Source organism: Zerene cesonia, chromosome 9 (assembly GCF_012273895.1).
Source record: "Zerene cesonia ecotype Mississippi chromosome 9, Zerene_cesonia_1.1, whole genome shotgun sequence".
NCBI classification, from domain to species: domain Eukaryota; kingdom Metazoa; phylum Arthropoda; class Insecta; order Lepidoptera; family Pieridae; genus Zerene; species Zerene cesonia.
Window position 1 is genome coordinate 3,185,033 of NC_052110.1, and position 12,777 is coordinate 3,197,809.

The 12,777-nt window shown below is 32.0% G+C and overlaps 1 protein-coding gene across 2 annotated transcripts in view; it reads left to right on the forward strand.

Moving 5' to 3' along the window:
- The first annotated feature begins 6 nt into the window (after positions 1–6).
- LOC119829064 (hypoxia-inducible factor 1-alpha-like) overlaps positions 7–12,777 on the forward strand; it is a 30,934-nt gene continuing 18,163 nt past the window's right edge. For both annotated transcript variants that reach the window (XM_038351433.1, XM_038351434.1), the window contains exons 1-2: positions 7–152; positions 11,858–12,042. In XM_038351433.1, the coding sequence (XP_038207361.1) occupies positions 102–152; positions 11,858–12,042 (236 nt within the window). In that variant the 5' untranslated portion in view covers positions 7–101. The remainder of the gene's footprint in view (positions 153–11,857; positions 12,043–12,777) is intronic.

Genomic DNA, 12,777 nt, shown 5'->3' on the forward strand with positions numbered 1-12,777 from the left:
ACAGTGTTTACGACGTGATTGACAAGCAGGACCAGCAGTCAGTGAGGTCGGAGCTATCAAGGGCGCCTACAGACGGAGAGGACAGAGTCTTCCTCTGCCGGATGAACGTCGCTCGAAACGCAAGGCGCCAGATGCGGTTCGGTGATCAAAAGGTTGGTGGTTATTAGGAAATTCAAAGTGTATATTATTTATTCATTTATAATTTATATATTCATAGTAAAGCTTATAAAAGGTTATACATGTTTCAAATATTTTAAAGAATGAAAAAATGCAAAAGAATAGAAGAAATTCGTGCTGATATGGGATCATAGGTAGCCGAGAGCCTAGGCTTCATGATATAATTCTTTCTATAATTTCTTAATATGTTAAAATTTATTAGTGAATAAAAAATGTTACTTTCGAATCATCATCAGATCTTTAATAATTGGTAATTGAAAATTAAAGTAATAAATTACAGTTAACAATGGACTTGGTAAATTTATGAGCTAATATTATTTCACGAAATATCCATCTTAAGCACATAGTCGGTCTCGCCTATGAACTAACTACCTGTTCACTTTTAAATTTATTTTTTACAATCAAAGTATGAGTTACAAGTGAAAGCGAAACATCTAGTAATTTAATAAAATCAATCAATGTGTATCAAAATGATGGAACGTAATATCTGAGTAAAAAAATTAAAAGCATTTTTGAATGTTAATTAAAACATTAAAATTATATAACGGTATCTAATTTAAGCGTAATTTCTTTAGGCAATTATGTACGCTGTCAGTCACGCTGTCTGTACGTTTGAATTTTTATACGTTTATTACTGTTTTAACCACATTGCTCATACAACTTTTTTATAGACATTGATGTATTTGATATTAGAACTTGTAATTTCTCAAAAAACCACGTTCTTCAGCTGCGATGTATTTAGTTTGAAATTATACATTTAAATGAATTTTATTCGTACCACTCATAAAAAAATTATCAATGTTCAAGACAAGCAAAATTAACGACATTCAGTTCATAATGACCACAACTAGGTATTACTGTATTATCTAAAAATACATACTTTATCGTAATATAAAACGTAAATCATACTTTTCATAAATTGCATGCACCACGTATCTCTTTAATTCAATATGTACTTAATTGACCTACAACACCGCAATAGAAACAAGCACAGCTAAAATCAATATTTTGAAATACGATGATGCGTCTCAATTAACAAGTTTACTTTCAAAACATTTAAGTGCCCATAAAAATAATCGTGCGTACATTTTTTTAAACCATTTACCATTACGTGTTTCAATTAATAGTTCTTTACCTCAATTAAGACTCATCTGATCGGATCAATACATGTTTGAATTGCGATTTCACTTTTAAATGAATTATAACTTTTTGGACCGCATCTGGGTATTAAATTTATCTTCTCGTTATTTTATTATGTAATGCCATAGATTACTAAATAGTTACTACGGAAGTAATTGCTTAAAATAAATCAATTATGTATTTGCTTAAAATACATCTATCAATTATGTGGACCGATAGATAACTCATTGTTTTTTCACAGATGAAGAGAAAAATTTGTCCGTGCACTGGTAATTTAATTTCCGTTATCATCAATTATCCAAACAACAAACATCCCAAAAACATACACAATTACAACTAATCATAACCCTAGTTGTTGGATTAACTAAACGTTTGCAATAACACACACAATAAACAACAAAGAACATCGTAGAATGACAAACACAAGCCATCCAAAGGTTTATTGTGATCAATTAATTTCGAGTTGCACGTGCTTCTGCAGGCTTTCACGATATATATTGCTATGAGCTAAATCTTCATGACTTTGAAAATTGCTTTTATTTATAATCCATATGGTCATTACATTATATGCAGACCATATGGGTCTCTTTTTCGAAAAAAAAATGATTTATTAAAATTTAAGGGTATTTTAACATCTTTTTACCCGAATTTACCAGAGGAAGGTTTACAAGTAAGTATATGAGTGTTAAGTTATTTTGCATGCCCTGGTGCGAAATAGTTATGATTATTTTAGTTTATTAAAGTGTTCGTAATATTTTCCTTAATAGCCAATGATAGATATAATACGTACGTAGTACCTACATAGTTCCTCCTACATAATAATAAATTATGTTTTTAGGTAAATACACATTCATAAAAAGGAGTCGATTAGCAACTGCAAACGCCCACAATGATTAAATGCAATAACTTACTTAATACCCATTAAAACATTGGTCTATTTGTATAAATAATGTAACAGTTATGGTTTATAGCTGTTTATTTAATATTACAGCTAAGTAGGCCCAATATTGCGTATGGTAACGATATTCAGAATAATATTACGTTTATAAATACGTTTCGTAATATATATCAATCAATGTACATTACTGTAAGTTTTCGATGTTTTTGAATAACATTTCGAAACGAGACGATACGCCTTGTGCGTATAATGCGCTATTTAGTATAAAAGAATACGTAAATTGGTAGTTACCTATTTATTCTTAAATACTGCGTTATTTGCAATGACGATCTGTTGTTATTTCAATAAAATTGTTATGGTTATTTCTTCTTGTATTCGTGTACGGGATTTGCTTGGAGACTTTCAGTTTAATAGATCCTGCTATTTGTGTATATGCTTGTCGTATTTTTGCAAGCATAGAAAATAAATTGGTTCACATAAAATGAAGGCAATTATTTATTATATCATCGTATTAACGTTGAAGACACTTTACTGAATATTTCAATTCATTTAAAGTGATAACAAAAATGTATGTGTAATACGTATATTGGAATAAAATAGAATTTCTGTATGTATTTGATTGTGTTATGTTAAAGACATAATTTGCAAGTATACCTAACTATTTGTTGAGCTAAAAATGACAAAGAAATGATAACCTACTAGTTAATAATTTTTGCGTTAAAAAATAATTAATATAATACGGGATTTTGCGGAAACTGAAGATTACAAATAACATAAACATATTACGGCGCTTTCCTAATCTTTATTAACATCAAATTCACAATATATGAACACCAATACAGGGTCGCGATGCCATCACAAAATCACATACAATAAAACTAATTCTGATTCGAGTACAAGCTTTAAACTTGTACAGTTAAAGGGTGCTATTAGCGTTTTACCATTTACCTGTATGTGCTGATGAAGTTAAAGCACTAATGAGGCTTATCACAAGATGACACCGGCGATGTCGCCTGCTTGTTAGCAATGGGACGTTCGGCGACGAATGCCTCTTCTGCCGGTTTATTTTGGTCCCAAGTTACATGTGATTGTTTTCGTTTAATCGTTGAACGGGATAGTTAAACTTGAACAATGATGTATATCAAATCTGTTTTGGATATTCTTAAAACCTATTGTATTTCAAATTAGGAATTTAAAATCGTTTCTGTAGAACAAAAACTGCGTCCTTGCTTTTATTATAGTACTAGCTGTCGCTCGCAGCTTCATCCGAGTGGTCTAAATAAATTTTCGTAGTATGGGAAATTATAAAAATCGTTACTTTACGGATGCCTACATTGCAGCGGCTGTCTTTCAGTCCGATCGGTTCAGTTGTTTGAACTGTGCGTTGATGAGTCAGTCAGTTACATTTTTGTTTAATAATATTTCATAAAGTAGATATGTAAATAGCTTGAAGGGCCAATCATCGAATATCAAAGTTGCGAGTTACAAATAATTTCTGAGAAATATTTATCGACATAAATTTGGCCAGGCGCATAAACTATCCAACCTCCTTGGAGCATTGACTACTGTTTTTTCTTTCTCATGAATGTTATAATTATATCATGTCATAAACGGAATCATAAAATAGTTCATAAAAAACTTTGTCTGCAAACTGTCCATCAATTACTTTATATTCTCAGGCTGGTATTCAAACACAATACACCTAATGAACTAAAATAAATACGAACAGAAATCAATGATTCGCAACAGCAAGCAATTTTTCTCTCTTACCTTTCCATTTAGTCTTACAAAATCACTACATAATATACAACAAAGTCGCTTTTTCTCTCTCTATGTCTCTATGTATACCTAAATCTTTAATACTACGCATCGGATTTTGATGGGGGTTTTTTTAATAGATAGAGTGGTTTAAGAGGAAAGTTTATGTGTATAACATCTATTAAACTACTCCAAATTTAACGCGTGCAAATCCGCGGGCAACAGCTAGTATAATATATAATGCGATATTACCTAAATTGCAACAGCTATCACTGTCGCAAAAAGCTAACTCAATTCAACAACCATTTACATCTTAAATAATATGTTAAACGGTTTATGAGCAATGTATCATTAATGTGTTTGGCAAGTCGGTAGAATTGAGCTTCTCCATTTAGCTAAATCGTTTCTCTTTGATGCAACTAATTCGCAATAAACTTATTAGACTTATTCACGGCTAATCTATGTTTCTATTACTACATTTACATATTAAGAGTTGAATACAGGATTGTTGATTCTTTTATCATACTTTATTTGTAATTTGAATTGATAGATAAGGTAAACGGAACGCAGACTATAGCTGTAAACCTGTAATTTTTTCCAATAAATAAGTACTGAACTCAGTTTTATAAATAGGGATTTATAGTTAAATTATCGTTTAGAAATCTGTATCCAGTTCGGGAATTTATAACACGACTATTCTCTCTTACTCAGTTATCATATGAACGTTCTAAATTGATATAATTGCAAACAAACCTTAAGGATTAGTAAAATATTATCCTATTCGTCCTACGCTTAAACTTGTAGTTATATAATGGATTTAATAAATTACGTCTTCATAAACAAAGAGAAAAAATAGGTACTTGATAATATGCATTACTATGAGTAATCAATCTGCAAGTTGTGAAATAGCAATGAGTAATTCCCATAATTAGACAATATGATCACGTAATACGTCAAATGACACCATTCCCTCATCAATTACCAACCAAATTAAACCAAGAGCACAAACGTATCCATCGATCACAATATCATAAGCAATCCGCATTTGCACTTGAACAAATAACCAAAATTAGAACGTATTGCATAGCATTAAGAGTCATAAAAACATAAACATCATTTGTTAAAAGAATGATCCATTTCTATGTGGCATATAAGTCTAATCGAAGCACATTCCAACACACAAAACATCGCTAACCATCATTATACAATGACAAAAGAAACTGGTGCAACTGCTTCAAATGTACGACCGATTGTACAGTCAGCATGACACATCATATTTATATCTTATCATCTATATTAAATCATTTAACTCGAGATTTAAACGAGAATCAAAGTAGATCAGAGACTCAGTCTATGAAAAGAAGTATTAAATAAAAGTTTGAATTCTTTGGCTTGTGGTATTTGGAATTCTCGCGTATAGTTTTCAAAAATTAATAACTGTACATTTAATATATTTCACGTAAACAGTTGTAATGTTTAATCATTTAGCGGAAGGAATATTTTATTGTTATTATAAATATAAAGTTGTTGAAGATTTAAGTGTACTGTAGGTTCGACTACCAAATAGAGCAGATTTGAGTATGTATAATGCTTATAACAATTTTTTTTTGTTAGCGATGTATGTACACCATAAGTTAATTTTTTCCAATATTACATTCATAAACAAATAACAGAAGCCATTATGTAGGCAAATATATTAAAATGAACGCATCACGTTAAGCGTTCTATATTTCATTGCGAACAGTACATCGATTGGTTCCAATATACTAATCTTATTCCATATTATAATAACGGCTCGGTCTCTGAGCAAAACATTCCTGTGCAATGCATTGCGGTACATACATATTGTTACGTGTGGATCCGAACTGCGTCTGTTCTTGCACAATTATTGAGCCGAATCGTATGTCGTAAAGGAATAGAATATATATTTTAGTGTCGGTACGTTTAATATAACTTGGTATGTGAAGCCCGAAAGTTCTATATTGATACCATGGACTGAGTAATACAACTTATTGATAGAACTCCAAAAAGCGATGCTACAGTAAAAACACATTGCTACAATCCCTCTTTATAACCTTATTTATGTTGATTTTTCAAAAAAAAAACCGTTTCTCCTGTGTATATTAAATACAAGTAATTAACGACCCTAACCTAACCTAACCTAACTAAAATCTCGAATAGTATAAACACAAATTTCTTTAATTAAATGAGAACCAATTAAATTTGATACCTTAACCAATTATGGTAGGCTAAATAAATCTCGAATACAGTAAAACATCGAATATCAATGCGAATCTAAAGAACTTTCAATTTAGAATAAGCTATCGTACATGTTTCCCATTTTAAATAAATAAACAATCAACAAGAATGTAGCAAGTCCTCATAGATGTTTGAACAACCAAGCTGCAATACAGTCGATATTAACTGGATAGCTAGAGCCGTCATCACTTTTTATGTGGTGTAATGGACCATTCAAAAGTATTTAGTTAAATTGACAATGCTGTGAGATGTGGAAATCTTTATTGGAGTAATGGTTGACAGTTGTTGGCGGTTTAAATATAGATAACAATTGTGTGTTTTATGCTGTATTGCAAATAATTGTGTTTTTCATTAAACTTATTAATATTACATCTATATTTGAATTGATTAAATGACTTAACAATTAAGCTTACTATGACGGACTTTCTCAATTCATATTTTTTATTATTTATTGCTATATTAGTATATAATTTTGTACTATAATATATGTAAGCAACTAATTGTTCTTATTTTCTTTATATAGGTGGTGTACAATTTAAAAATTCAAATTTAAATATTTTCATGTCAGGAATAGATGAAAAGCTTTATTTTTCATTGACATGTTTATTTTATCAATTGATGTCGCAAGCATCATGCAAATAATTATCAAACGCAGTTAGTTGAAACAACACGTTTTACCTTTTATTCGCTTACTTAAAAATAAACGGCCATGTCCCATAAATATCTAAACAATCACGCCTCTCCGACGCGTCATATTCAATCATATCATACACGGTTAAACAAAATAAAATTTCACAACCTCACCTTCGATACCGACCTTTATAATTAAAGAAGATGCTATTACCTTACTTTATAGATACCTCTAATTATATATATTTGGTGTTTTCTACGCGTAGTGACGAAATGCTATCCGTAGTCATTATTTGAATTAATATACCTACGTGCGGTTCAAGAGTGTAGGTACGTAATGATCAATTTTTATAGCATCCGTGAGAACACGAACAAATGATATGTCTCCGTATTGAAACTTTTGATCAATGGGCTAATTTACGGGTTATTTCAAACCGTATGTAATTAACGTCGATTTGAAAGCGATTCATGCAATATCGATTTAACGTAAATAATTGGATTGTAGTACTCGCAATTAGTTAAGCGAAATTTATGTTCTATTATTGAATACATAATAAGTAATGATAATTTTGATTCAGTCTAGGTGATCTAGTAGTGGCTTTAAATATGACCCTTTGAAATGTACGCATAGATCCGGTAAAAATAATTACCGTTTAACTTTAATAAATATACCGACCTCTATTCACAGCTTGTTATTGGTATATTGACAGAAATCAAAAACTTTATTTTCATTTGTCATTACAATATATATAAATCAACCAAGCAAACATTTTGTACACATTTATGAATGCAGATGAAAATATTATAATTTTATGTTTTCTTCTATTCAATACCTACCTGCAAGGAGTGCTGTTATTAAAAATATAGATGGAATATAAAATATTGCAATGGTACAATCTATATATTGCGGCATCTGTTTTATTTGCTGCAACGTTTACGATCAGAGCAAATGAACTGGCTGATATATCTTATAATATAATAAACCTACCGTTAGGTTAATAAACCATTACTAGTCGAGATAATGAGATCAATTAATATTATAACTTTTACGACGCGACCATGTATTTCGTAATTACAAGATATCTTGTAGCTCTACATCCAGAGATAGTCTTGTCTTTGGACTATGTAGTTTGTCACCCCTCCAGATCCAGATCAAATATGTTTCACTGATCCAAAGCGCAATCAACTTTTAGCCTGTGTCTGCTTAGCGCGTGAGTATGTAAATTTTTTGTCACTAGGGAACTGAATTTATGTTATTTTACATAATCATATTAACAGAATTAATAATCAGAACATTTATCAATCTCAAATCATTTACACGATTCAATATTTTAACCATTTAAAGTACCTGAAACCCATAGTAGATAGTTTATTGAATGGCTTTCACTTTATGAGGTATCCAGACTAAAGTAAAACTAAAATTCACGCGTTTGCAAGCGTGCCAGGTTATTTAAATTAAGCCACAGCAAAAACAGTGTGGCGTCGTTAGGGTAAGCCGAGATGCATTTATTTATGAAATGTAAATTTAACTGATTGTAATAACAAAACTGCGAGCCTCCGTACTCTATATTAAGATGTATTATTTGCATATTGTATATTGAGAATGTGTGACCGTTTCAATACGTTTGTTTTTTTGCTTTGTCAATCTGTACATCTAGACCTGTGTTATTGATTTTTTTTTATCTTATATTGAAATTTATAGCACAACATTTTTCATTTGTTTCAATATCATTATATTTAAAGGCATGTTTGATGTTTCGATCGACTTTTTTATCATCCTCTCTGGGACTTGAACCCTTGGCAATGGGCACCTCAGTAGTCAGTCCAGGCATTAGCCTGGTATTAACCAACCAAGCATTGGTATTAACCAATACCGACCTGTTATAGCGAATCGATCGCTAAAAGCGTGTTTTAAATAAATGCAAATTATTAAATAAATGCACATTATTATAATAAATGTTGCAATGTCAAAAACGAGCAACAATAAAAACACATTTAAAATATCGTCAAAAAGCTGATAAACACTCTCTAACCTAGACCGGCCATTAACCCTTCAAAGACTCGTGTGATAGACTTAGCTACACTTTGTATAAATTTCGTGACGAGAAATGAGTCAGTCTGCGTGCCAGGCGCGTGCGCAGCTTGCCCGAATTCACACAAACAACACGAAGTCGTTGCTTTTCCGTTTTTATGACTATCCATGATGCTGAGTTAGAGCATAATATTATACAAATATTAATTTGTTTTAAAACATAAATGTAAAAATTTTTAAACGTCATTACATGAAAACAATCTAAAGCATATAATTGTTAATACATCTAATAGAATATATACCATTATATACCTTCATCATGGTTTAATTGATATTATATTATAAAATATTTTAGATGAATTCTGAAATTTAAAAAGTCTTCTTATTTAACATTATTATTCCACTACTATCTCAAAAAGCTTAGCTATATGACAAAATAATGAGGTTTGTTTTTCCTCTCCTAATCTACAAATATAAGACCCTAATGGGCCTACCTCACCCGTCCACCGTTACAAGGGAACATATTAAAATCAATCTGACAGTAGTGACGTAACAACTCGTGACTACGCCAGCCCAAGCGTGACTCCTTTGACCACACTTTTATATTCAAAGTTATATTTTATTGTTTTAACATTGATACCACGTCTAAATTGTTACTATACTACGTTCGCGTGAAGGATATGTGAAGTCTGGACATTGTTGTTCACTTATACTTTTCGTAATATTAAAGAATGTTTAAAATGAATGACTTCCATCCATTTTTTCATCTTTTGTACAAATAAAACATCAGGAATTACCCTTTTGATTGTCAATATTGCCCTATTTTATAATTAAAAGAAATATATTACATATGTTACAGTAATCAAATTTTTCGTGAGGGTCAAAAAATTTATACGTCATGTTTATTACGTATCTTTATAATTTATAGATATTTACATTAATGCTAATTACCTAAGACATTATTTAGAATCTCATTTAAATGATTGAGTCTATTACAATCAATTCTACAGATAAACGCAGTTGAAATTGACATCTTAATGTACCAACAGGACCACAATATCTTGAACCTTGAAATTGCATGGATCTTTAGAAAACGCCTTAAATCAGAGTGACATAACAGGATCAATACAGGCTGGTCATTCGGCGGGTCATGACTGGTCACGACAGTATTATCTTTGGTAGAAAGTTGTATTGTTCCCCTCTGTTTGTGTTCTTGGCTAAATTCGGTATAGCCGATAGGCAGTCACGATTGATAGGTATACTGTCATACAACTCAATAACCATTACACGCTAGATGACAATCAATTAGACACGTTTCAACTCAGTTGTATGCATCAGAAATGATGTCTATTTTCAGTAACATCGAAATATAAAAACAGGAATAATAATATTAGAGAATAAAGAAAAAGTAGCTCTAAGTAATAGATTTGAAAGTGACTGACGAAATGATGCTTAAACCATGGAGGTATATTTTAAATACGCAGCGCAGTATATGCCATTTTGAGAAAGAGTCATCCCAATATGTATTTGATTAACAATTGAAGTTTTTTTTATAATATTATATGGCTTTACTTAATTACTATTACATCACAGACCATTGGAAATAAAATTCAGTATAACCGTCAAAGAGAAATATTTCTACAGCCTTTTCGCATTGAACGGTGACTTACTTCTCAAAGGCTCAAATTCTTTTAGCTATCATGATGCCAATATTCAAATTTTAATTAGCCTTTATAATAAACGAATATCTTGTTGTCGGCAGTATAGATTCGTATCCGTATACCCGTCATTACCAGTGTTTGTGGGCGGGGACCGTTGACGCTAACATTTCTGTCTCGAGTTTAATCTTCGAAAGGAATCGACATATAAATCTTGATAGAAACTGTTATTGGGTGTTAATTGTTGTTATTATACATTTCGTTATAAGTTGTTTTATGGTTTCGTTGCACAATATAAGGTATGGTAGTGAAACCATAGCTTCATTATGACTTAAATGCCTATTTATACGACTTTTAACCAGCCGCGATGGTCGGTTATTATTTGAAAAAATATTGGTTAGAGATAAATTGTAAAATATTTAAAAAGATAATTACTATAATAACACTATCAGCAGTAATGCATTTATTTTCCTTTTTTTTACACTTCAAATTTAAACCGCTATTTTAAAATGCCTTCCCATTCTAGAGGAGCATCAAACCATTTCTAAAACGGAACTATATATTATATTTACCTTATATTATAGCACAGATTACTATAGATCTGTACTAAAAACTTGACAACTACTCCAAATAAGCTTCCATTTATCCTATGTAGCCTTACCCTAAGTCATAAAATTACTTTACGCTAAATCATATTTCTCACGTCAAAATTCACTAAACCTATAGTTTAAAACAGTTATCCACTCAAGCCGAGATTTATTGTCATTGTGTAAGCGATGTAGTTGAATAAGTTATTCAATTCAATAAATATATCAAGGTTGCGCATACCCGGAGATTACACCAGTGAGCGGCTGAACTGTGAACTATTGTGGCTCTTATCGGTCTATTGTTGTTAAAACTTTGAAGAATGTCAAAGCGCCACGCCCCTGCCGATATGTCGGTTTCGGGTTAGAGTTGAACGTCGTTCAACGTTAATAGAAATACCATTTGGCACGGGTGACCTTCGGCAGGCACTTGTTTCGCAATGTGAGCCTTTGTGATCGATATTTTATCGTTTTTGATGTGGAGCTTTGAACTGCATATTGAGAGTTATACGTCATACTTTGGAAATGTCATAATTAAGTTAATACTAATAGTTAAATCTTTTGAAATATTTTCATACCGTTTCATTGAATATGTATATTATCGCTTTGTTCTTAATCTGTTGTCGTGACGCGTTTGTTTCACAAGTCGGAGGGTTCCTGTATGTTTACATAGTATTATTAACAAACCTTCCAATACCTAAGATATGTACGTTAATTTTAGGTGGTGCTAGTCCGAGGACACTACGTGTCATATCTCCCGCTATGCAGCCGCAACGAGCCCGTGTTCCTGGCGTCGTGCACGCCGCTGGCCATGCCCGAGACGCGCGAGTGCGTGGTGCACGGCGCCACCAACGTCTTCACCACCGTGCATGCCATGGACATGAAGATATTGCACATTGACATCAAGTAAGTGTCCCCTCACGCCGCTGGCCAAGCCCGAGACGCGCGAGTGCGTGTTGGTGCACAAAATTAACATATAGCTTGTGCAAGGAACGCATAGAACACGTACACTTACATTTTCCTTCATTATTTACAATCCTTACTAAAATTATAATTATTTGCTACTGAAGCTTGTATGTATTTCGGGTACAATATAAATTGTACCCTATGCGAAAGCAAAATAATGTTAATTTTAACAACATATTAGTAACAATATGATATGTACTTCCTATATTTTGCAAGAGCAATCATAAAAAAAAAACAATAGGACAATTTTCATGTTCATCGCACGAACATCAAATCCATTTGCCACCGAAGGCCACCAAGTGTTTTAGGATTAATCTCTTGTACGAGCACCTCAGCTTTGTTACGTTACCTTGCTCATGATTGTGATATCTTCACTCGCAATAATACTCATATTAAGGTCATAATCATGAAAAGAAGACCCTGATTCAATAGAAACAAAAGACCAAGGGCAGAGCTGAATACATATTTACGTTCTGACAAACAGCATAGATATCCTAGTCTATAATACATGTATTTCACAAAGAACTTATCGATGCGTAGCTGCTACTGTCCATCAAGCGTGGCAGATGTATGACAACGTCTCTATTGAATCGTTTCATATTCATGTCGTCACCGTTTTCAATGGCACGAAATAATAAGAGAAGTTGAGATAATATGCAATGGTAAACAGTGGTC